The sequence below is a fragment of the Gordionus sp. m RMFG-2023 genome, chromosome 4, assembly GCF_954871325.1.
Source record: "Gordionus sp. m RMFG-2023 chromosome 4, tfGorSpeb1-WG-v2, whole genome shotgun sequence".
Classification (NCBI taxonomy): Eukaryota; Metazoa; Nematomorpha; class Gordioida; order Chordodea; family Parachordodidae; genus Gordionus; species Gordionus sp. m RMFG-2023.
Window position 1 is genome coordinate 383,308 of NC_088778.1, and position 26,820 is coordinate 410,127.

The 26,820-nt window shown below is 30.1% G+C and overlaps 2 protein-coding genes across 2 annotated transcripts; one reads left to right on the top strand and one right to left on the bottom strand.

Moving 5' to 3' along the window:
• Window positions 1–2,854: 2,854 nt before the first annotated feature.
• Window positions 2,855–4,184, bottom strand: LOC135928351 (26S proteasome non-ATPase regulatory subunit 9-like). The gene is made up of 3 exons (XM_065464798.1): window positions 4,047–4,184; window positions 3,906–4,008; window positions 2,855–3,629 (listed from the first exon to the last, which is right to left on the bottom strand). Exons 1-3 carry the CDS (start codon window positions 4,137–4,139, stop codon window positions 3,484–3,486), a joined length of 342 nt encoding a protein of 113 aa, XP_065320870.1. The 5' UTR covers window positions 4,140–4,184; the 3' UTR covers window positions 2,855–3,483.
• Window positions 4,185–5,568: 1,384 nt separating this feature from the next.
• Window positions 5,569–25,404, top strand: LOC135928076 (uncharacterized). Its single transcript, XM_065464411.1, has 13 exons — window positions 5,569–5,736; window positions 5,785–5,851; window positions 5,896–6,074; window positions 6,118–6,251; window positions 7,557–9,770; window positions 13,311–13,593; window positions 14,370–14,432; window positions 14,826–14,990; window positions 20,835–20,907; window positions 21,885–22,080; window positions 23,605–23,920; window positions 24,071–24,150; window positions 24,382–25,404. The coding sequence occupies exons 1-13, from the start codon at window positions 5,585–5,587 to the stop codon at window positions 24,549–24,551; spliced, it is 4,092 nt and encodes a 1,363-aa protein (XP_065320483.1). The 5' UTR covers window positions 5,569–5,584; the 3' UTR covers window positions 24,552–25,404.
• The last annotated feature ends 1,416 nt before the right edge of the window (window positions 25,405–26,820 follow it).

Consider the following 26,820-nt stretch of genomic DNA (forward strand, 5'->3'; position numbering starts at 1 on the left):
AATAGTATTAATAATGGATTTCGTGTAAATTTCTATTGATTACTCAAACTGACTCCAAGTATTGAAGTTCGGAGCCAAAAAATTTCAACCTTGGAGTGCGAGTCAAAAATCGGCTGAGCCTTGATGGACCTGAAATTTCAGTGTATTTCCCGCTCAAAATTCGAATTTTAAGAAATATGTGCGCACATAGATTTATTATTGCATTTGAACTATTGCAAGAATAAGTATGGGTAGATATAACTTTGCCCTAATCATGTATGTCCTGGCTTATTTTCTAAATATGTAGTATATACTAGCCCAGTAGCACCGAACTACTTAGCTCGAATTTATTGTTATTCGACCCAAAATTTTGGCAAGTTTTTTTTCTTCCCTAGACCATACCCGCGTTATTTTTATTTTATTCGTATTTGTATCGAATTCGTAACTCGTTTTTAAAAGAACCGAGTTTGCAACTCGAATCGGTTTAAAAGATTTTATAAATATTTTTTTTAATAAATTTGCAATATCTGTATTTATGATAAGATTACCCCTAACCCTAATATAAATTTGCAATATCGGTATTTATAAGATTAACCCTAACCCTAATATGAATTTGCAATGTCCATTTTATGATAACCCCCCCCCCCCCTAACCTTATTTTATATAAGATGTAATTTTTTATTTACAGTTTAAAAAAATTGCAAAAATAATAGTCAAAGAGAGGTAAAGCGAACGCGTAGCGTTAAATAATTATTACAACAATAAAATAATTATAAAATTTTAAAATACTCAAAAAAAAATAATACTTTTGGTGCCAGCCAATTAATTTTTTCTTACAAAAATAGCCAAAAAAAAATGATATAACAAGTCTACAAAATTAAAGCTAATATAATTATTAATATGTTACAAATTTGAGCCGTAATCATAAAAAAATAGTCATAAAACAAAATTTAATGATACGCAATTTACTTTTTAAAATTAAACCGTGACCTTACCACATCGCAATAATTATAGATATTATATTGAGAACGATACACATATTTAGAAGACTATTTTATATGAAATCATTGACTATGAGGTTTTTTTTTTAAAGATTTTTATGTTGTATGTGCTTAATAACATGGAACTCCATTTTTACGTTCTTTTTTCTCAATCAAAACAACAAACTAACTCCTAGAAGGCAACTCTAGACCCAACCCACCCCCTGAACCCTTATTCTAATAGAAATGATTAATTCGAAAAATAGCGTCTTTCAATAATTATATACAAAAAAAAAATAAACAAAATTTCCGCTTACGCACCGCGTAAATAACAAAATAAATCGCCTTAAATTTCGCATTTATAAAATGGCTTATCACATGTTTAGGAGAAAGGTAAATATCTTTGGGGACAGGGTTAAAAATCAACATTGCATGTAATATAACTATAATTAATATTTAAATTAGGGACCGGGTATAAAATGAATTTTGGGTCTAGAACTTTCTGGAATGGGTGACTAATATTATTATGATTACAGATCGGTTATTTTACCTCCCAAGTATTAAAAGAATATAAATGCGAATGTCAAAAAGGGCTGATAACTCGGTAAAGGATTTAGAACTCGAAATTTAAACCGATCTGCATCGGGCCCAATTTTAAAAACCCGGCCCGAACCCAAATTTTTTTTAAAGAAATTTACCGGCCCGGTTCGAATTTATTCGAATATATAAATTCATTACTATAATTATACTCGAAATGAAAGTTATATGGCGTCTAGTTTTTATAAATAAAATCAAAATATTATTTTTTTTTTTTAGTAATTATTTTTAAATTTGAATTTAAAAAAAAAATTAATTAATTTTATAATTAAAGTTATATATTACAAAATTTGCAAACCCCAAATATCACTATAATTATGTCACATGATCTAAAAGAAGAAAGAAGAATAATAATAAAAAAAATGTTATCTATCTCTTATTAGAAATCAATGAAAAACGTCTATAAATGTCAATTATATATCAACGGATATGACAGTATAATCGCAGAATATATCACCATTCAATCACTTTCAAATATCTTATATAATTACGAAACCATATTATCTTAAAAAAAAATTTATACACCCAGGCAGAGGCTGCACCGAAAATATTTGAGATTTCAATAATATAATGTCTAGACCTTCGTTCCTTCTATGAGCAAGATCTACAGGTTTGCGTGAAGTTTTTCTGGATGAAATATTGAGTTAGCAGCCATTTAACAATACTACTTAGCATCACGTTCGCTGCAATGAACACCTTTTCATGAGATGAGGAGTGTTATAATTTTTAAATGGGTTTTTAATGCTTGGAAATTCTGAAAGCTTTCGCTTTTAAATATATATATCGTCGGTTTAGAATTGGAACGCTCTACTTGCGCAAAGGTTTAAAATGATGAAATCACATTAAAGTTTAAAATAGAATATAAGAAAAAATTATTGATCAATTTTGACAATAATTTTGGCAAAAATTAATATTTTATGATCTGGTTTTTATTTCTATGTATTTTGGGAATATAGTTATCATCCACTGCTAACCCAAAAATTTTTAAAATGTCGAGTAGAGCACTCCAATTCTAGACCGTCGCTATATTTACTCTAAGAAAATTTGGATAATTTATCATCCAACTCATCAGAAATTATCTACATAACAAAAAGGCGTTTTTTTTAAAAAAATCTTGGCAATGATTTTCTCCAAATATCATCCTATTTTAATCAGTATATTTCCTCAAAAAATTTATTATTCATAAATTCCGTTTGGCCTATAAAGTAATGATGAAGATATTTTCTTAATAAAATTCTCACTAATACCACTCAATAGACCAATAAAAAACAGCTGAAATATGTTTTAAAAACCCTGTTTTATATTTGTTTTTATTTAAATGGACATAAACAAAAATTAATAAAAATATGAAGGGGTAATGTAAAATATAAAGTTTTTTTAAAATGAAGATATTTTATCCCTTTACATAGTTTTAGATGTGCACATGGCCAAAAATACATTTAAAAAATCGATTTTTTTAAAATTTAAATCAAATTTAACAATTATAATAGTAAAAAATTTTTTTTATAAACTAGAATAAAATTAATATTTATATGTAAATGGTAAAATTAATTTATTTAAATAAGTGCAATGAGAAATAAATATACAAATTTTTCTTTAAATTTAAACGATAATAATTTAAATGATTTTTCATAGGAGTTTGTAATATTAAAAAAAAATTGATTTCAGGATTAGCTCACTATATAAAATTAAGTTATCATAAATTTTGCAATAAATTATAAGTTATATGCTAAATAATAGAAGAAAAAAATGATTTAAATCAATTTGAATAAATTATGCTAATCTAATATAAAAAAATGAATTATCAGTACCTTATAATGGTAGAGTTTTAATATTCAATGGTATATATAATATTAAAAGTTAAGGTTTTAACAACCTATGATTCATATAGAAAAATAATATTCTAAAAAAATATATTTAGATTTGTTTAATGTGAAATAGAAGTAGTTTTTTCTTGGGAAACAGTACTATCTGCTCTTTTCCTCATTTCCATATCTTCTTTGACTAACTTATGTAAATGGTACAGTTTCTCTTCGATTACTTTCATGATGTCTTTTAGATCATTTTGCAAGCCTATTAATTGAAAATACATTGTGATTCTATTAAATATAAAACTAGAAAAAGATAAAATATTTTACATTACCTCAATTAAAATAATATAACTTAAAAATATTTAAACTTTTAATATATTTTTTAAATCATTAAAATTTACTCAAAAGAAATTTATGATATTACTTAATTTATTTAAAACTCTTCTTGCTAACATCCTCTTCTAAAGATCTCATATTTTTAAGAACTTATTTAGATAAAGGTAATCATGAAAGTTGAATATATAATATTTAATTTTACATATGATTTGATTACGAAGTTTTCTTACTGAATATACATTTATATCAGATCTTGGGAAGCCTTCTGAATCAACAAGTGGTTCAGTCATGCCAATATCTTTATTCTAATTCAATAAAATTGTAAATAAGGTAATGTATGTACTGATTTTAATTCCTCCATTAATTTCTTAAGTTCCATTTCCATGCCATCTTTCTTCTTGATAATCTCTTTTAATTCATTTTGTGTATCATCCATTTGAGCAAAAAACAAAAATTACTAAGTAAATAAATGAATGAAACATATTTCAGCTGTTTATAATACTATTTAATATTATTTTCAAACCTAAATAATATAAAATAAATGAAAATATCGCAAATATAAATATTAGAGACAATCAATTAATATGAAGGTAAATAAGTTTAACATTATATAATACGTGAGTTGTACATAAACCAAATAAAAGGTGGGGACAGAGTACCCATTTTTACCCCATTGGTAGTTAGGGGACACTGATATAATAGTCGGAAGTGTTAAATACTGTTTTAATGGACTGGAAAAACATTCCTAATTAGGAAATAAAAATTTTTTATTCATAATCCTATAGCTTAATTTATATGCAAATCAATATTTTAAATGACGTTACGCCATAAATTATTTATTAAATATATAAATAATATTAACATCACTTTTTCATTTTAACTAAGCTATAGATAAAATTATTTTTCTTAACATATATTTTGCCACTTAGCCTCATAGACTAGAGGGTGAGGTAACACTTTCCTCCCTACAAATTTGGTCTCCAAATTTATTTCTAATGTCATAAAAAAGATCCAAAAAATATCAACTTCTTAGTTTTTCCCTAAATTTAATTTTTGGTTACAAGACTATGGCCATTAATAGGAATTTATAAGTCATTCAATTTTAACATATCGCTTTTATATAATCATATTTTTAGTCACAATAAATTTAAATATAATACACATAAATATTTTCAATAAACGTTTTATTAACTTGTTGGTATACGCAGAAACGAGTAATATAATTTTGTAAATATTACTTCAATCAGTTGTTAACACTGTAATAAAAATAAAAATATAAACTAAGCCATCCATGAAAAAATATTTTGTGTATGGCATGATGAGGCTATAAAAAATTTTTATTCATAATTTTATAGCTCAATTTATATGCAAATCAATATTTTAAATGGCGTCACGCCATAAATTAATTATTAAATATATTATTAACATCACTTTTTTCATTTTAACTAACCTAAGCCATAGATAAAATTATTTTTCTTAACATTTTTTTTGCCACTTAGCCTCGTAGACTAAAGGGAGGGGTAATACTTTCCTCCCCGCAAATTTGGTCTCCAAATTTATTTCTAATGCCATAAAAAAAGTTCCAAAAAATATCATCTTCTTAGCTGTTTCCCTAAATTCAATTTTTGGTTACAAGACTATGGCCATTAAGAGGAATTTATAAGTCATTCAATTTTAGCATATCGCTTTTATATAATCATATTTTTAGTCAAAATAAATTTAAATATAATACACTTAAATATTTTCAATAAACGTTTTATTAACTCATCGGTATACGCAGAAACGAGTTATATAATTTGTGTAAATATTATATCAATCAGCTGTTAACACTTAATAAAAATATAAACTAAGCCATCCATGAAAAAATATTTTGTGAATGGCATGAGGCTATCTTTGTACTTAATCCTAACTCCTCTGATCATAGATGTCGTAAATTGTGGATACTCTTTTGATCCTTATGAAAGAATAGGAGTATCCCATGATGCCTCCTTGAGGGAGATTAAGAAAGCATATAGAAAAAAAGCAATTGAATTGTAAATTCTCTCTTTTTCTACAAATAATTATGTAATATAACTTTTTAGCCATCCAGATAAAAATAAGGATTCCAAGTCACAAAATAGCATGCTTCAATTGAATGAGGCATATCAAGTATAATTTAAGAGTTTCCAATAAAATATTTTTTGTATATCAAGATACTCTCAAATGAAAATGAAAGAAGACTATATGATGAAAAGTACTTGTTAAAGGACAGGAAGATTATTTTTTCAGATTCTTCACAAGCCTCATACTTACATTCAATGTTTAAAAATTTTGATTATTACTATGATTTTCCCACAAACGGATTTTATGAGAGTATTAAAATAAATCAAAAGTATAATACAAATATATAATCTTATTTACTCCTTAAAAATTAGTTATTTTGAGAACAAAATTTTACAGAAAAGTCATAATTTACCCATTATTATTATTGTATACAGTAAAACATGCATAATATGTTACAATTATGAAAGTCAATTAGAACAATTGTCATATGTTTTGGAAAACACTGGTAGAATAAATTTATCATACACTATAAATCTACGAAGTAGCTGGGCCTGATCTTATTTTGGGCCATTTGAATTTTTTTTTTGCTCAAAATGCCTGGCTTGCTCATTACAATTTTATTTAACATTTCCTTAGCTCAACCTGGCCTGTAAAAATTTTACAAAATGTCTGCCCCAGACCATTTAAATTTTTTTTATACAAAATTTCCATTAATTTTTTTTCATGCCAAATAAGACACCTATATCTTTCCTCTATCTATTTCTACAATAACCTTTTATAAATTGTGTTTGATATCAGTTTTTGTAATTGAATCATATCATAAATAACTTGTTTGATTTTTTTTGTAAATTTAGAGTTTAACATTTGTTCAAAAATGAAAAATCTTGTAGTGTTGTTAAACGGCTCATTTTGAGCCGATTTTTAAAAATGGCTAACTTAATATTTTAGCCATAAAAATATTGCTTAAGACTTGAGATTTTGCTGATAGGTGTCCAAACATTTGATTCCTTCTACAAACAAAATCTTCAGGCTTGCGTAACATTATTCAGGATGATATATTGAGTTAGCCGTTTTTAAAAATAGGTGAGCCATTCAACAACACTAAAAGATTTAGATCTCTGCATATTTTTATTAAATTAAGATTTTTTTGAACACGCTCAAATGGAATTTCAAATTTTATCTAAAATTCCTAATATATTTTGCAAAAAATCTTTTAAAAATTAATCCTCTTTTTTTTTGATTTAATGCGTAAAAATCTATCATGATAAAATTACACATATTTTTTTAAAAAAAAATTTATTTTGATATTCTTTAAAAATATCATCAATTTTATGATCTTCAGGAAATTTTTTAATATTTTTTTTTCTGGTTAATTAACTATATTATGTACAGTGATATTTTAATTAAATATCTCTTAAGTTAAAATACAAAGAACTAAGTATTTTCAAAAACCAAAATTAGTTTTGTTAAACAGCTGACTCGTTTTTTAAAAAGGGTTTGCTCAATATTTAACCCAGAAAAATATTAGGGAATGTAGATTTTGTTCATAGATGGCACAAATGTCCTGACATCTATTAATAAAAATCTCGAAGATTAGGCAATATTTATCTGGAGAAAATATTGAGCTAACCTTTTAAAAAATTGGTAGCAACACTAACCAAAATCAAATAAATATTTTTTAAAATTTTAATGCCCATGCCAGTTTATTCCCTGCTAAACATTTTACTTATAATTCTCCAGCCTATCCCCCCCCCATTATAATTTTTAAAGCTTTGCAGATTGTACTAAAAACAAATTTCTATATATTTAGGCATACACGTATATACTGTTGATAATAATTATAAGAACTTTGAGCTTGTCAAAAAATTGAATGTAGGACGTGTTGGTCCATCATTTGTAGGTATTACTAATGGGAAAATCAAAGTGTTCAATTTCGGAAACTATGACACCTTCGAGGAATCAGAAATATCTTCTAACAATTACAAATATTCAGATCTGTTTCGACTATTTGGCAAAAAGGATGAAGGCAATCTCGATAAGGGTACTCTGTATAGAAATGAAATGCTCAGAAAATTGCTTTCTCCTGAATCATTCGGAGACAGCGATTACCGTCGATCTAATAAATTAACCATTGTCACTAAAACACTTTTGGCTCTAATTAGATTCGTAGGTAATAATTTGTTCTTATCGGAAATGAGCGGATATTCAGGTTCAGTTGACTCAGTCGATAATCTCGCTTACAGGGAATTGCATTATGTCTATAATTTTGAAAAAAATTATACCAATTCCGATTCATTCCTGCATTACGGACCATTTTTGAAGGACAACAAAATACGAATATTGATTGTGTCACCACAATACTATAAAATCGGTTCCTCTGGATCTCTCAAACGGGTCAATTTTGTCAAAGAAACTCCCGATCCTAATAAGAATGGTGACAATGACGATTACCACTCAAAATCTCAAACGCTTTTAGTGCTGAACCGGGCCCGGACTTTGAAATATTTGGCGCTAGCTTACAGGCTCCAGCATTGGGCGCGTATAATTTTTATCAACGTGTACTACCCTGCCAATGACTTCACCGGTCCGGTGCTCGAAAAAGGGAGTGGCGGGTTATTGAGTTCGCTCTTCGAACAATACGGTATAGGTTGCTTGCTCGGGGATCCAAGGTTTAAATCTAAAACCGAGGAGATATTCGTTACTCTGAACGAGCTTTCCCAGCTTTTACGACTCAGTGAAGCGGCTGATCGGGTTTGCAGTGAGAACCTTTATTACAAAAATTTTGCGAAGGGATTTGATCCTTTCTTCGCCTCGCATAGGAACCTCTATTTGCTATCGTATTCCTCGTGGGATTCCAAGGAGAAGAACTCTAATTACGTTGATTTCGTCTTGAGAAACGTGTTCAAAATCAGTTATCCTCGTGGGTCAATACCCTTTAAAATGGCTCCAAAAGTCAGAGATATTGTAAGCCTTCGGAATCAGCATTCCTTGCTGCAGGGTTTACCCAGGATAACTGACGAACTGATGTTCGCCGCTGCATGCCCTTCGGTTAAATATCACGAACTTCCAAAGACTCAGCATCAGCAAGGAATACCTACTCGTCTCCATACTCGTGCCAAAATGTGCTCTTTGCTGCTGATCGACGATCAGGATTTCAACAAACTTGTTCTTCTTCACTCTAATCCAGGCAAGATTAATTTAAACAATTCCGGTCCGTCGTACGCCCTGCTAAGCACCATGGACACACTCTCCAATTTAAATAGCCATTCAGTTAAAGAAAAATTGAATTACTCGATAGCCTACCTATCCCTGCAGAGGCAGGCCAAATTTCTTGATTCCCTGTTGAATTCCATAATGACAGATCAGAAAAGACAATATTTTATGACCTTCTTAGCTAACAAACTCAAATATGCTCATATTAAAACTTCTTTCGATTCCGATTCTGAGCCAAACAAAGAGCCCTCTAACCATAATAATAACAAAGTTGTATTCATGCCTATCCTTTCCCTCGTTCAACTCCCCTTAGGGGAAACCAGGTACAGATTAGATTTGATACCAATCCGCCACCCGTCTCTTCCGTCACTCCGCAAGGATTACGCCAGGGATCCAACCGTTGAACCCTTTTCCGGTTACGATATGCTCTTCGAAAACACGGCCTTCCCGGATGCCAGAGCATTCAATTACCTCAAAAATGCTATGCAAACCCAATGGAAATCCTTCACTAACACTCCAACCCCTCCCAGTTCGTCGGAGAAGAGGGACCACCATTTTTCCTCGTGGTATCACGATTTCTACCTTTTTTTTGCTTCCCTCTTGCGTCCCGAGTTATTCGGCGGCAGAATTTATCGGGAACTCTACTCCGGTAAACATTCGCGTCAGCTCCCCGTAGTCGATCGAAATTCGGAGGATCTCGAATCCGAAGAAGCGGAGGAAAGCGAGGACGGAAACGATAACAATTTCCTTTACAGGTATTTCATGAAGGCTCGTACCACCGCCGCGGATTCCGCCGAGGATGATACATTAGGTAATTTATAGACATTCATTATTTTATATTTCATAGTTTTTTTTTAGAGGATATATATATATATTTATAGATTATTTGATTCGAGTCATAAAGGACAAATTTAAAACTTTTGACCTAAAACCCGCCCGCTCACGAAAGACAATATTTTGACCGCGACCGTAACGCCCGAGAATTCGCGGCGTTTTTATAAATTTCTCGAAACTTTATTTACTTTTTATATTTTTCTCCGATCCCATATTTAATAACGCGAACCAATTACAATTGATAACGGCCATGTTTATTTATTTCCAATCATGTTCGACTTTCTGCAAGTGATTGGTTATAGAAAATAATCTTTCATTAGATGCCGAACCTGCTGAAACTGACAAATCTTTTTACTAGCTTCCAAAAAAACTACAAAATAATCTCACCGTTAATCGTTTTATGAGCGATGAATCTACTTTCATCTTTAGATGTTGATGCTTAATCAGAATCATCTAGAAATTTCTCTAAATGCTTCCTTTCTAATATACGGGAGTTTTTTTTTTATCTGTGTAAGGAGAATTGGGAAAGTTATAAAATGATAGTTGGCATTCACTTTATGCATGGCATCTAAATTTATATCATTTTAGATTAGAGGTTGCTGTAATATATATCTTCCATTTCATAGCTTCGCTTCATAAAGACTTACGACTTTTGAAATTTCGGATCTAGAATTAAGCCTTACCTTATGCAGTGGCTGCGTATTAAATCTTTCATTTATATATAAAAAAATGTCCTGTATTTTAAGGGTTTTAATTATTATCGTATCAAAATTTTACTAATTTTTTGCTTCCATTTATAAAATTCATTTATTGTTGAGATTTGAATCTGCGCTGAGATTACCCAAGAGCATTCTTTGAATGTCGATAAAATTGACCAAATTTTCATTGCTGAAGGAGAGTTGGGAGATTTATTATTTTTCATTCAATTGAAATTGTATAAGACGGGGGGGGGGGGGGGTGTAAGTAATGTTGTTTATAAAATGCGAAAGTTTTTTTAGAATTAAAATTTCCGTGATTCGCGGGAAATTTAAGTTCATTTCCGGCAGCCGAGTCTGAATTTTTTTTTAAAATAATACTCGAGCCGGGTCGGGCCGAATATTTTTAATCGCCTTTATAAAAAATCGAGCCGGGCCGGATTTTTTTAATCGCCATTATATTTTTAAAAATCCGGGCCGAGCCTTGCAAACGGTACCTCTGCAGGGTCTCTTGATACAAACGATTAGATTCTAAATATCCTGAAACAAAAAAAATGGTTAAAGAATTGAGAATTCTCGCATGCACAGTTCTAGGAAGAATTGTAAAGCAATATTGGAAATACTTATGTGGATGCTAAGCTAGGGGAAGTATAAACACTAGTTTAAAAAATATTTAAATTAATGGTTTATAAGAATGGGGGAAAATATCTTTAGAAGATCCAAATTTGGAAATATTTGATGTATTTTCCCCATTTTCAAGTTTATTTCCTGGGCAGCATCTATTAATATTATTTTCGATATTGCTAAGGAAGATATAAGCGAGATTCTTAAATTTTTAGCTATTCAGAACGGATGCTTTATTGCTTAGAATTTTGTACGATTCAAGGTTTATTTCTTTCTCGAATGCTTTTTAACTGAGTTTGAAGCCTGAATCTGGAACATTCAGAACTTCAGGTTTTTCAACACTGGCAATAATATGTATTTGTTTTTTTTTTCAAAATTGCTCCAAACCAGCTTCAAGCTAAACTTTGTTTTGTAAAGAAAGGTTTGTTAGAACTTTCTTCCAACAGATTCTTTAAACAGATCTTAGAAACTGTTCACGAATGCTTTACTGATCCGAAAAATATAATTATAATATTATAGAGAGGGTATGACTTCTTCCTTTCTTTCTTTCTTTCTTTCTTTCTTTCTTTCTTTCTTTCTTTCTTTCTTTCTTTCTTTCTTTCTTTCTTTCTTTCTTTCTTTCTTTCTTTCTTTCTTTCTTTCTTTCTTTCTTTCTTTCTTTCTTTCTTTCTTTCTTTCTTTCTTTCTTTCTTTCTTTCTTTCTTTCTTTCTTTCTTTCTTTCTTTCTTTCTTTCTTTCTTTCTTTCTTTCTTTCTTTCTTTCTTTCTTTCTTTCTTTCTTTCTTTCTTTCTATCTTTCTTTCTATCTTTCTTTCTTTCTTTCTACTATAGCTTTTAAAATTCCCTTCGATTGCGCGTTTAGCAATTTAGAGGATCCAACAATAATGAGAATGAGGGAAAAAATTGTTTTTTTTATATTATGTTGATATCAAAATAATTTTAATAATCAATAAATATAAAAGATATTTTTTATATAAAATTAAAAATTATATCTCCCAATAAAAATATCATAATTTTTTTTTTTTCGATCAATACAATTTCCCAAATAATATAAAACAGTTTTTTTTTTAAACATTTGTTTTTTTTGTCTTTATTTGATAATTTTTCCCAAACCAAAAATATTGATAAATGGGAAGATTGTCAGCCGTAATATTATTTTTAGCGGAAATTAATAAAATACCCGGGTAGAATATTTTAAGACCGAATAGTTTCGGGTCGAGTCTGAAAATTTTTTTTCGGTTAAAAATCCGGCCACAGATGGTAATGCAAGTCACCGGTTTTTATGTGCCATCTCATACTCACCTTGTCCTAGTCATATTCGATCATGAATTTCCGAGGTGATTCATTTATTATTTCGTATGTCATGGCAAACAACAGAATTTACTATCCTTATTTGATTGGCATACCAGCCTGCATCCGGCCTACGTCCAATATAGCTAATAATCTTTATTTAGTAATCCTCAGTAACCGGTTGCCCTACTTTGGGCCTGCCAGATGTAAATATTTAAAAATTGAAAATCGTTTTTACCGTATTGTGCTATTTACCGACGCCGGATGTATACTTGTCACGTGACGCGTTTAAATTTGACGCAGTTGTTTTTTTTTAGAGTCATAATTTATATTTAAAAAATAAATATGTTATATCAGATATTTAAAAAAAAAAAAATATATTGCTTACAAAATATAACATTTTAGCGTTGAATTCAAATAACATATTTTATATAAATGGTAAATCGCAAATTGGTAAAGCGTTTTGTTTAGCTTTAAAAAAAAACGCAAAATCCATATTCAAACAACTAGAAGCTATATCTCTAGAAAAACGCAGCGTTAATCTCTTCCGCCCGCGATGGACATTATATTTTTTTAAATGACTTTAAAGGAATAAATTCAACAATTTTATTGAAAACGGGTTAGGTGGAGTCGTTCTGAAACGACATTACGAAGCATGAATATTTATTATAAAACCGTTGATCTATAGGAGCCATTTTTTAGTCACGACCCTAGAGTTTGTATTTGCCCTCACCCACCCCACCACCCGATTTTGGCAGGTTGGTGGATAGATTCTCGGCTAGACCATTTTTTTCTTCTGAAATGTAGGATTGCTAAACGGCAACCCAAACCGTAAATATCGTTTAACCCCTCCCTGCCTCCCTCAAGTCATTTATATTTCATTGGAATCATATATATACCCGGAAGTAGAAATCGATCTAGCCGCTCTGTTTCCCGGTCTGAGCCTATCTACCTCCCGCCTCCAGGATTACGTAGTGGACGAATTCAAGCCTCACCTCGTAACGCGGGCTTACAAAAAGGCTAAAGCGTTCGTCTCCAAATCCACGCATCGCTTGATGAACAAAATCCACGGGGTCAGCGGTCGTCACAATAGCGAAAAGAATTTCGGGAAAGACGACGCCCTGACGGTTCTTTCGGTCATTTTTAGCTTCGTGTTCGTGCTGGGTGGCGGGTATTTCATGGCTTATTTAGTGTAAATCATTATTATTTTTATTTATAAATGATTCATTTTTCTAACCGGATATTTATGATCACGCAATTTCCGGTCGATTACTGGGACCGGTTTTCAGACCGAACCCGCGTTTCTTAAATTTGGTTTACAAAATTTCCAGAATTTTATTGTCCGCAATTTTTAATTTTTTTTTTAAAACAAAGAAATTTTCTTTAGTCGTCTGGGGGGACGCGTTTGAGAATTAGAAAGTTATAAATGAATCAAATCCGTCACGGTAAAATTATCGCCATCTTTTTGATTCACTAGGAATGTAGGAGTATTTATAGAAAATCGGCTAATGATTTTAAAGTTGGAATGAAAAAAAGATCATTTAGTGGTTTTATTTTACTCCTCGTGAAATATAAAAAAACATGAATTTTTCAAAAAATGATTTGTTTTTTATAATTAATAGTTTTTTTTTCCAAGTAATATATCTGTTTTTTCTTGTTAATAAATTATTATTTATTTTTTTATAAAACAAATTTCTCAGAATTTTTTCACGAATGTTTTATATTTTCATCTCTAAAGATATTTTAAGAATTTCCTCACCAGGGGAATTTTCCTAGAAATCGTCTTTAAAAATAATATTTTTTTAAAAAAATTTATTATTATTAATTTATTCCGAGATTTATTAGGCAGAAACTATATAAATGTTGGTAGAACAAAAAATATTATCTTTTATATTTGTTCACATTGGAAATATTTTATTTTAAAAATTTAATTTTATTTTAAAAAAAAAAATTTCAATAAACCACAAGTAAATTGGAGGAAGACAAGATAGCGGAAGAGAACAGGAATAATCCCGTCAAACTACCCAATAGGTAAATAAGTCATTTTTTTAAAATATTTTCTTATGGGCGCATGCTCAAATATATTGTCGATGCCATTTTTTTTCTTGTAGGCTTATAAAAAAAAATAATTCTAATTTTTTTTTACTCGAGGATTTTAAAGTTTATATAACGTGTGCTCATATAGAAGAAGGGAACCGGAGGCCCGGAACACGTCTCCCGGATCGCCCTCGATCTGGCCCGTATTTTAAGGGCCCAGCGGCGTTTTCTTATAATTTAACAAGCGCTTTGCAGTAGCATTCATAAAAGTAACGGCGCTACTTTTGTATCGCAAAAGATTACGAGTAACGCGTTACTTTTTTTTGAAGTAACTTTCACAGCTACTAAGATTTCTCCTATTTATTTTTTTATCATCAAACGTTTAAGAATAATAAATCAGGACATGATATTCCACGAGCTTAAACCGGGAACCTACAATGCTCTTGTCAGACTACTCAAACCCGGTTGCAGAACGATCCTCATATTCTTGGATGAACCAACCAAAGACAAATTACTCGACAAATTCTCTCACATCCTGCATCCTTATAGAAAGTTAGAATTTTTTTTTTGATCATAATATTGTGCTGCCTAATTTTTTTTCGGGCTCAAATCATGTCGGGCGGTTTTTTGACTCGACCGGGTTTTGATTTTGTTTTTTAATGACCAAACTCTTGTCAGGTCAGTTCGGGGATCTCTGATCTTTTTATAGAGTCAAAACCGGATATTTGAGAGGTTCTTGCACTGAAAGTTATTTATTTTTTTCGCACTTATCCGATTTTTGGCTAATTATAAGACTAAAATTATAATTATTATATTATAATAAAATAATCTAATTTGTGTTGTTATTTTAAAATAATATAATGATCTAGACATAAAATATATTAAATTTTGTTGTAATAATTATAATTATTTATTTAATAAGTACATTATTATAATATAATATTATTTTTTTTAAATGGTTGTAAAATGTTTGCAATTAATACCTGTTGTGAAAATATACCTATTATGATATAATTTAAATTTTTTGAACATTGTCGTTAATCATCTAATTCATGCGACTAAGTTCCTGTTGAATAAATCACAATTAATCAATGATGAATAAATCAGAATTAATCAACGATGAATAAATCACAATTAATCAATGATGAATAAATCAGAATTAATCAATGATGAATAAATCACAATTAATCAATGATGAATAAATCAAACGAGTTGATGGTAGATAATTCAAATATTTTTTTTTATTAATTCTAAAATTAAATATTGATCCGGCGTCATTATGTTCTTTATGTGCATGCATGCTGTTTTATATTGCTTCCTTTAATTGTATAAAATTAATTGATTGATTTGAAATTAATTTGTGATTGATGTTTGAATGGCATCGGGTCCAATAATTGTTTTTCTACAATTGACTACTAACCTTGATTTTTGGTTCTTCAAGTTTGTATGTGCATAACTGGATAAAGATGTGCCCATTCATAGCCAGGCTTTTGTTAGGTAAATAATCATGTTCAGCTATCTCTTCTAATAATATATGCGTTTATCACTTTTTTGGACCCTCATGGAAAATAAGATATATTCTATCTAAATACACCAATTTTTGGTTACAAATGTCATGACCATCTAATATGCCATGGCTACTGGCATTATCATCACGTGGTAATACCATAAGATTGAAACGTGAAATCTATTCCCCCCCCCCATCTCCATTACCAGATTTCTCATATTTCATCCTCTGATTCCCAATCAAAATGGCATTGTTTTGTCTGTCACAAAAAAAAATTTAACTTGTCGAACAAAACAATTTTACGAAACATTTCTAAAATCGGAATGTATACCAATAGTATTCCTAAATCTTTGTTTTGTGCAATATTCGTAACTAACTCTCATAATTCATGCAATTATCTTTTTTTTATATAATTTTTGTTGCATGTGCGCTATTATATATTTAAATACTTAAATAATTTATATTTAAAGTTCAGTGAAATTTATTTGTATATCTCAAGGCAACAAAATATATATATAAATTAATATATATTTTCATTTTTGTGATCACTTGTTTTTCTTTTTTAATATATAAAAATATATTGTAAATTACCATAATCGTTCCAATTTTAATCTTCAAGACTATAATTTCATATTGTGAATTCCTCCTTAACTTATATCAATACAATCACACATTTTATTTTATTTTATTCTATTTTTATATTATTCATTATGGTGGAGGATAGGGGCATGATGTAAAGATCGAGGTATTATTGAAGACGTTGGATCTAAAATTTTTTGCAGAGAATATTGTAGATGAAGCTACAAAAAAATATAAACTATTCGAAACATTGGATAAAGAAATGGCTGTGAGTATCATGGATAACATTGATAGTTTATCATATCAACAAATGAAATATTTAATACAAAAGAAAGTTGAAAAGAACAAGATCACGCGTATTTTGGAGTTGTTCAATACAAAACCGGACAGACTTGAGTCTTCCGGAGAGTATTTCGATAGACTGAAAGGGTATGGTTCGGGGCTCAATCCTGAATTTTTGTCAGTGCAATTTATGTTGAATTGTCGTAATGAAAAGCTAAAAACAAGGTTGATTGAAGAAAATACTACAGAGATTAGTATTATAGAGGACATTGTTGTCAAATTTCAATCGTTGGAAATTAATAATAATAAAACATATGTAGAGAAAGATTCTTGGAGAAGAGAGGATAGAACCGATTGGCAAATTCGTCTTGGAAAGAGAACAAGCAGACTTTTAAGGCCAACACCAACAACAACAATTACAACAACAACAGCAATTACAACAATTTCAAAAAGACGGAGATGATACAAGCCCCTTATAATTTAAGGCCAAGAAATAAAATTAATTTTATTAATGATATTATGATTGTCCTTCAAGTTAATAATTATGATTTTTCTTTTATGATAGATACTGGTTCTCCGGTGTCATCCTTGCCCATGATGCAAGAATTGTGCATTACACAATTTTTCTCTAATTTCGTAAAAACTAGTTTTTTTCATTGATTCCCCAACAAAAATTTATTACCCCTTTTTAAGTAAATCATATAAATTAGCTGCTAATTTAGAAAAGTCTCTTATAAATCTAGAATAATAATTCATAAGAACCAACCAAGAATGTATTCATCTTTATTCTTAGGTTCGGCCATTGTACTTATAGGATCAATTTTTTCTTTGATTGGTAGTATGCCTTTGTCACTTATTAAATAACCTAAATATTTTATACTCTCTTTGTAAAACTCACTTTTTTTTATATTTCCAATCAGCCCAAATTCCAACATTCTTTCAAACACTATTTTCAATTTATAAAAATGGTCTAACTTATCCTTACCAAAAATTAACAAATCATCTAAATAATAAATGACCCCCTTAATAACAGCAAATATTTCGTCCATAGTCTTCTGGAAATAAGCAGTTGATATTGTAAGCCCAAAAGGTAGTCTATTAAATTGAAAAAGACCCTTGTGTGTGGAGACGGTCAGAAATTTGGAAGTTTCTTTAGATACAGGAATCTGCAGATACGCCGATGAGAAATCTATTTTTGAAAAAAGCTTTCCATTACCTACTTTAGCAAATATGTCATGAATCCTTGGAAGCCGATATTCGAACCTTTCTAATAGTGAGTTTACAGTAACTCTAAAGTCAGCACAAACTCTCAACGTATTATCTTTTTTTTAACTAACACTAATGGAGTGGCCCATTGTGAAAATCTGACAGGCTTAATTACTCCCTTCTGGCGCCATTGCTCTATAGTGTTTTCTAATTCTTCTAAATCGAAGGGCACTCTCCTGGCCTTCACAAATTTTGGCTTAAAGTCATTTTTTAATAAAATGTCTATTTCTAAATTCTTGACTTTTCCAATTCTATCATTAAAAACACAGTCAAATTTCTTAATTAGCTTGTTGATGTCACAACTCTCTTCAAAATACCCTTTTTTTTTAGTAAATAACGATTGAATGACATAATTTTTTTTATAAAATTTATCAGTATCTTTGAAAGGATTGTTAAAAGTTAAAAAATTTACCCTATCTCCTATCTCATTCTTATTAATAGTGTTTACATCAACGTTGAATTTGATTATGTCAAATTCTTTAATCCAGTCTTGACCACATAGCGGTGGTTCCTCCCCATCCAATACATACAAATTTAAATATTTACTTGTATTCAAATATTTAACCTTAATATTCGAGACCTGACCAACGACTGTGATAGGAGAACCCTCATAAGAGAATAATTTTTTAGAACAATTTTCCAACTCAAATTCTTCATAATTCTCCAATTTTTCAAAATCTTTAATGGGCAAGGATGTCACCGGAGAACCCGTATCTATCAAAAAAGAAAAATTTAGATTATTAAGTTGCATATTAATCATAAAATCATTAATAAAATTTATCTTATTCCTTGGCCTCAAAATATATGACGTTTGTATCATTTCTTGTTTTTTGAAATTGTAGTTGTTGTTGGCCTTAAAAGTCTGCTTGTTCTCTTTCCAAGACGAATAGCCTTGCCAATCGGTTCTATCCTCTCTTCTCCAAGAATCTTTATCTACATATGTTTTATTATTATTAATCTCCAACGATTGAAATTTGACAACAATGTCCTCTATAATACTAATCTCTGTAGTATTTTCTTCAATCAACCTTGTTTTTAGCTTTTCATTACGACAATTCAACATAAATTGCACCGACAAAAATTCAGGATTGAGCCCCGAACCATACCCTTTCAGTCTATCGAAATACTCTCTGGAAGACTCAAGTCTGTCCGGTTTTGTATTGAACAACTCCAAAATACGCGTGATCTTGTTCTTTTCAACTTTCTTTTGTATTAAATCTTTCATTTGTTGATATGATAAACTATCAATGTTATCCATGATACTCACAGCCATCTCTTTATCCAATGTTTCGAATAGTTTATATTTTTTTGTAGCTTCATCTACAATATTCTCCGCAAAAAATTTTAGATCCAACGTCTTCAATAATACCTTGATCTTTACATCATGCCTCTATCCTCCACCATAATGAATAATATAAAAATAGAATAGAATAAAATGTGTGATTGTATTGAATAAGTTAAGGAGGAATTCACAATATGAAATTATAGTCTTGAAGATTAAAATTGGAACGATTATGGTAATTTACAATATATTTTTATATATTAAAAAAGAAAAGCAAGTGATCAAAAAAATGAAAATATATATTAATTTATATATATATTTTGTTGCCCTGAGATATACAAATAAATTTCACTGAACTTTAAATATAAATTATTTAAGTATTTAAATATATAATAGCGCACATGCAACAATTTTATAATTATAAACATTTCTTTTTCGAATTATTTAATTTAAATTTTATTTATATTTGTAAAAATGTTTTTTAAAATTTAACTTCCTTTTCCGTTGTAATTTTAAAATATGCAAAGGTATTCCTCTTTCATAATAAAATATATCGAATAAATGATGCGGGAAAACGTTTAAATCTTTGGTCACCTAGATATCCTAACTTTTCAAAAAAATGTGATTTTTTTTTTAAAAAATCCGATTTTTTTGTTTTTTAAAATAAATCAATGATTTAAATGCAAACTGTATTTTTTTTTCCTAAATAAATACGTTAATTTCATATGTATATTTTAAATTTAAAAAAAAAACCTCTCAACGCGGCTATTTTACTAGAACCGTCAGAATCCAAGTAAAGATATGTATATCACTCTAAAGTTCCGCATATTTTTTTTTAATCGATTGTTGGACCGCCTTTTATGAACGCGAATTATTGGGGGGTTTTTTAAAGCCATTTAGAATGATGGTGGTTCAATGACATTGGTTCGGCGTTCATTACAACTTAATGACACTGTCAGTACCTTTGGGTGAAATAATAAAATTCGAAGGATTTTTATTCCAAGCTAAACATATGAGCATCGAGTCAATTATTCTCTTATGGATCTTATTTAAGCAACACCATAATATTTGACTAATGTTCTATCTACTGACAATGTGGGCAGTAGCAACTCTAGCCTTTAACAATCTCAGGGGGCTCAAAAGACCTTGTTTTAGCTAACATTTTAAAATGACTTAGGTCTCTAGTGACGCTACTGATTATGGGACTAAAGAAGGCTAAGAGGGGTGCATTGCCAAGGAGGCTACAGCGGACCAAGCCCCTCCGCTAACTCTTTCACTTTTCCTCTCCAAATTTTGAGAAGGGGCTGAACGCTCCGCCAATACAATGTATATTCATCGATAATAATTTAAAATGGAGTTATTGATGACTTATTCTTATCTTTTCAATGATGGAGAATACATATTATCATGATAAGTTTTGGCACAATTTTTTTTTTCATCTAACTTTTCTCTTCCTTTTTATTTTATTTTTATCCTCAAGGAACGTAAGTCTGATGTTTGGGTTCGTTATGATTAGCAAATACATATCTTGGTACAGACGGTTACTGTTACAAGTAAATTTTGAAAATTAAAAATTCATTTTAATTATAAATAATCTAATAAATTAAATCAAAAAAATATTCTCGAAAATTCCCCAAATTTGGTAACCTCCATATTTTGATCATTAAGTCTGACCAATCGCTTTATGTTGAAGTGAACTGAAACACCCTCATTGAAGTGTAGATTTTTTTTCTAGATGATTCCAACCGTTTTAATCCACAAGGTAAAATCAATTACTGCTGGTGGTTTGATCTTATTTTTTTGGCCCAAGTTTTCTAATTATTTTTTAATCCTGCCCATCAAACATTCCTCACCAGTTGTTTTGGCGCGAAATAAATTTCCCTAATCATCACAGCTGTAAAATAATTTTTTTATGAAAACTTCGACATGGCCTCGTCAAAATATTTTGTACACCGCTGAGCCGCATCTTTACCTAATAACAATGACGTATAATAATTCTTAGACTGACGTTTCATTCATTAAAAGTGTACATCAAGACGAAAACAGCTGGGGACGCCATTTTGATTTCCCATAATCATCATTAAAATTTTTATACGAGAGGCCAATTTATTCCTATGCCTGGCGCTAAATTTTTTATAGATTTGCCTGATCATGGAGATAATAAGGAAGCAAGTTATCAATTTAATAGTAGTTCTTAAAATTACCAAAATGGCCGGTCCAGCTGATTCAGCGACGCCTTCTAACACATTATTATGAATGCGTCGTCAGTATAGGAAAAGGGAAATTTTTAGGAGATTTTTTTAACCAACTCCTTGGACATCAAAACCACAATCTCAAACATTTCTTAACGTTCCAGTCTCGTCATGTTTTTTTTTGTCCTCCAAAGCTGATTTAACATACCCCAAGACCGTTTTAGCAATGAGATCCTCACCAATTTTCAAATACAATATCCACTCCTCCCTAAGTAGATTATCCATCTTCCCATTCCTAGATATTAGTCAATCATTTAGTAATTTTTCCCCCCTTATAGGTCATAGGTAACAACAGGAAGTTGGTCATAAACCCAAAAAATTGTGTCGGAACGGTGCTCGTTGTCAATGGCTACCGAAAATATTACTGTATCTACCATGCGCGTCATTACGAGGCGTCTATCCCTTCTTCCAACGCAATATGGCGACCCCCGTGTCACCCGGCAGATTTGGCAGACGATGATAACGAGGATTTGGGTTAGTTACTAAAAAAAAATAAAATACTTGTTGATTTTTTTTCCCTTCAATTATATCATCTATATAACTATATTAAAACATGTTGCAGGTAAATGACTTACATTTCAAAGCCAATTATAACCTTATTTTTTTCCGACTTTAAAGCTTAGTTTGAATTTAAAAAGGGATTATTTTAGCTAGCCAGAACATATCTTTGGAATGTGACGGTGTTTAAATGGCATGCTGTCACCTTATCATCTACAGTTTCGTAATATGTTGAACCGTTATATATAAAAAAAATGATTAGGTTATAAAAAAACGATTTGCTGTCATAATTTTCTCGCTTCAAAAACTTTGGCGGCCATATTTAATTTGAAGAATCGATGTTTGAAACTGCGATTTATTTCAGGCGTTTATTCTTTAACCAATTATGCTAATCTCGAATGATTTTTATCAATATCATATATCAGAGGACCGTCAATAGCAAAATTTTCAGGTCCGCGCCCGTCTTGGACCAGTTTAATTATTTTTTTTACTGAGGTTACCCATCCTGGCCTGGTTTTTAAAAACATTTTTTTAAATACAAGACCTAAACCAAAATATCTGTTGTTGAACACCAACGGGGAGTGGTTAGATTAATTTAATAACACTACATCTTATTGATAATAACCTCTTTGAAATATCAGAATTCATCAAATATATATATACAAAAATTTTGGCCGCCATGGGCATTACAGATATATGTTATATAATATAGCTCTTTCAATAAATTTGGCTTTTCTTTTTTTCCGAAATTTCAAATATTTTATAATCTTCTTTTTTTTTACCTACAAATTATAATTTATATCATTTGGGTGGTTTGATAATTTTTTGTTGAGTAAATTAAATATTATTCATCCAACTAATTGTTACGTTAAAAGATATTAATGTTTGTTCATGTTTTTTTTTGCGTTACTGTAAAACTTCTATATAGTTATCAGTCAATGGGGACTCATTAGCTGGTCACCTAGAATTGTAATGTCAAAGGATCCAAGTAAAAGGGTCGCTATAGAGATGAAGAATACGAAGAGATGGTAACATATGGAGGTTTTTACTGTATGTGGGAACATTTAATAGCTGAATGCGAATGATGTTATTGTTTCACGTATTTTATTAACATCACGATTGTATTTTAATTTTTTTAAATATACACGGGCCGGGGCTGAAAATTTTTTTGCAGGTCTCTGGTATATATTGACAAGTTATAAATTCGAGTAATTCTTCCGTACTTTGCAAATACTTGATTTTAGGTATTGAAATACTTATTTGGATTCAATTTTGAAATTTCGAGAAAATCATCGAAAAAGGTTATTAGATCTAATATGAAAACTGTCAATTTGCGGATGGCGGTCATCGTACTGCAACAGCTGTTTTATAAAAATTGACTGACTTTGGTTTTTTACAAATTGGGTTATTTTAAATTGGCTATATTTTTACTAAAATAGTTGAATTATGTGGGGAAAAAAATATCGAAGATCTTTCAAAAGTAATCTTTATTTTTTATAGATGCTATCCTAAATACCAGAAGCAAAGTAATCAAGGTCAAGATTGGCCAAAGTAATTTGCTGGACCAAAATGATGATCAGGAAACCCATGAGAGTAATAACGGTGCGGTAAGGAGGAGCCACGAAGCTGCTGATAATTGCTTAAGCAAACAGATTAACAAGATTCATTTGACTCCGCCCCCTTCTTATTCCTCCCTTCACATCAACGACGCCAACCACTGCCCGGATTCTACGACCAATCGTAACGACGGGACGAACGAGGAAAGCGCTGATTGGGTGAAAGAGACCGCCAATCGGAACGGGGGTGATGAGGAAAGGTAATTTTTTTTAAAAAAAAATCGAAAATGAGCTATGAAAAGGGTGAAGTCGTAATTATCGATTTAAAACATACTTAACAGATTTGAAAAGATAATACTTTATATATTTTTTTCCCCCATTAAATAAAATAAATGCCATTTATTTCGAAGTCTTCAATCTCGAACGATTGCCAAAGAACCGCTTGTCAAAGTGACCAAGAAGCACCGATCACACTCTCGTCAACGATCTCGTAAATAAAATTATCTCCTTAATCATCTCACCCTTTCTTATCTTTCATCTTTTTTTAATGGTTTGCGAGTCCAAGCTTTCGCCTTCTCATTACCTTCATGAAAGAAAGAAGGAAAGAATGAAAGAAAAAAAAAGAAGTTTATTTTAATTGGGCCCTCTTATATATGCAAATAATCCTATATTCGAAATACAAAAACTAACATGTTCTAATATATAAATAATATTATTAAAGAACACGATTCCGGCAAAGTGGCAGAATCTCAACGCCATCATCATAATTCTCATTTCACTTCCGCTATGGTGGAAGAATTGCTGAGAGGCTTTCCCGATTGGCTAGACAAATTGTTCGAAGGAAACGTTCAGAGGTACTACATCGACTACTGGCCCCCTCTCAAGATATGAAGAATAATAATAATAATAAAAATTTATATTTGCCAACATTTTATTTTGTCCAATTTCCGGGAAATTTTTTTTATTATTTTTATACATCCGGTCACGTGTTCCTCTAAACTTGACATCCCCTAAAAACTTTAAAATCAGATGGGTGATCAACAAGTGACGCAACGCGTCTTACAAGTTTACGTGATCTAAGTATTAGAAATTTATCCACATTTTATTTTTATACGTACTCGTCTCTTAAAACAAATGAAACATTATTGCATTTTTCTTATTAAAAAAATTAAATAAATATAATAGTCAATTATTATCGCGAATCCAAATTGCTACGAAAAAAAAAGATAAAAAAAATAGTGCAATTTTTTGGCACAAAATGCAAAAATTTATATATTCTTTATTTTTTGTTTTTTTTTTCACTTCCTAAATTTATGCATTTACTCTCTTTCTTTTATTTTTTGTATGAATTAGTCAACCCCGTTTTGATTTGCCCCATACCACCCCCAAAATTAATCCGAATCTCGCCTTCCACCACATCTCTACTGAATTATCGTTTTATTATAACAAATTTTATACTAGTCTCCTAAAAATTAATATTGTTTTATTATATAAATTTTAATAATAAGAAATCACATCTATTTCACTTTATTTTTTTAGTGTTGTTTAAACGGCTCTTTTTGAGGCGATTAAAAAATATTGCTTAAGCCTAGATATTTCAATGTATGCCTAAAGACCCTTGTTCCTTCTATGAGCATAATTTATTTTTTGGAAGATATTGAGTTAGCCTTTTTTAAACATCGGCTCAAAACGAACCTTTTCACAACACTACTTTATTTTATAAAATTTTGATATTAAATTTTGTAAAAACATGGCTTTTTTTAAGGACTTGTTATTTTTTTTAAATTTATATTTAAATCGATTATTTATTATAAATTATGTTATGTGACTTTGTATACTTATGTGTTAGTAAAGTCTAAGTTTAATCATTTCGCATAATAATATACAATATATTTTTTTTTTAAATAATATTTATATTTAGTCGGGTTTAATATATATATATTTTTTTTTTACAATAATACGATAAAAAATGATAACTAATAAATGAATATATTTAAATTTAATTTTTTATACTGGGGGTATGGTAAATGGGTGACTATTGGTTCATTTATATTAAATATATAATATAGTATATTAAACACAACCCATATCTTTATATTTCTTTAACCCCAACCCTTCCCAAGAACAGGGTCATATTAAATCTATTGGCGGCACATTAACTCCGCCTCGTCACTCTCTCACAATTTACTACAGCTTTAAAAATGCATATATTCGCGAAATAGTCGCTTCATTTTTAAAATCGGTTTCATAAGTGGCTTAGAAGATTTATTCAATATTATATTATAGTAAAAAAAAATGTATGACTTAATTAAGAAAATTCTGTGTAAATTTAAGTAATATTTATACTAAAATGTTGGGAGCCGCATCACTAAACCTGTCAAATAGGTTGGCTTCAGATTAGACACATGAAGTCTTTTCCCAAGGATTGAGCCAACTATTAATTCTTATAGATTAATAGGATTCTAGGAATGAGTATTGTAAAAGGTTTTATAGATAGATTTAAAAAGCGAAGAGAGTTTTTGCCCCAATTAACTGTAATTTTATACAGAAGCTCTTAGGGTCTTTCCTTCTAAAAAAAAATTGCCACAAAGTTAATTACCCAAGAGCAGCTGAGACCGACTCGTTAAGATTCAGTTATAGAAGCTATTTTTATTCAGGTCCGGATTTTTAGGCATCTTTCGGAGTCAAAATTGTGAAAAGCATTCCTTTTTCTTCCTTTTTTTTAAATTAATTCTTGGTTTATTCGATATCTTTTAATTAAAAAAAAATTCGGGTTTGTGTCTCGGGAACCTCGCTTTAACTTTATTGGGTCTGGTTTTGTCACGTGAACCTTGCTTTGACATTATTAAGTCTGGTTTTGTCACGTGAACCTCGCTTTAACTTTATTAGGTCTGGTTTTGTCACGTGAACCTTGCTTTAACATTATTAAGTCTGGTTTTGTCACGTGAACCTTGCTTTAACATTATTAGGTCTGGTTTTGTCACGTGAACCTTGCTTTAGCTTTATTAATTCTTGTAATACCTTCCCAGACAAATAAGAAAGGTAGCTTACTTATCAACCCCTTTCGCGCCAAATAAATGTCACTTATATCGTGAGATGGCAATATAATTTATAATTCAAAGTCAGGCTGGTCCAAGTATTCAAGGACCGGACCATAAGA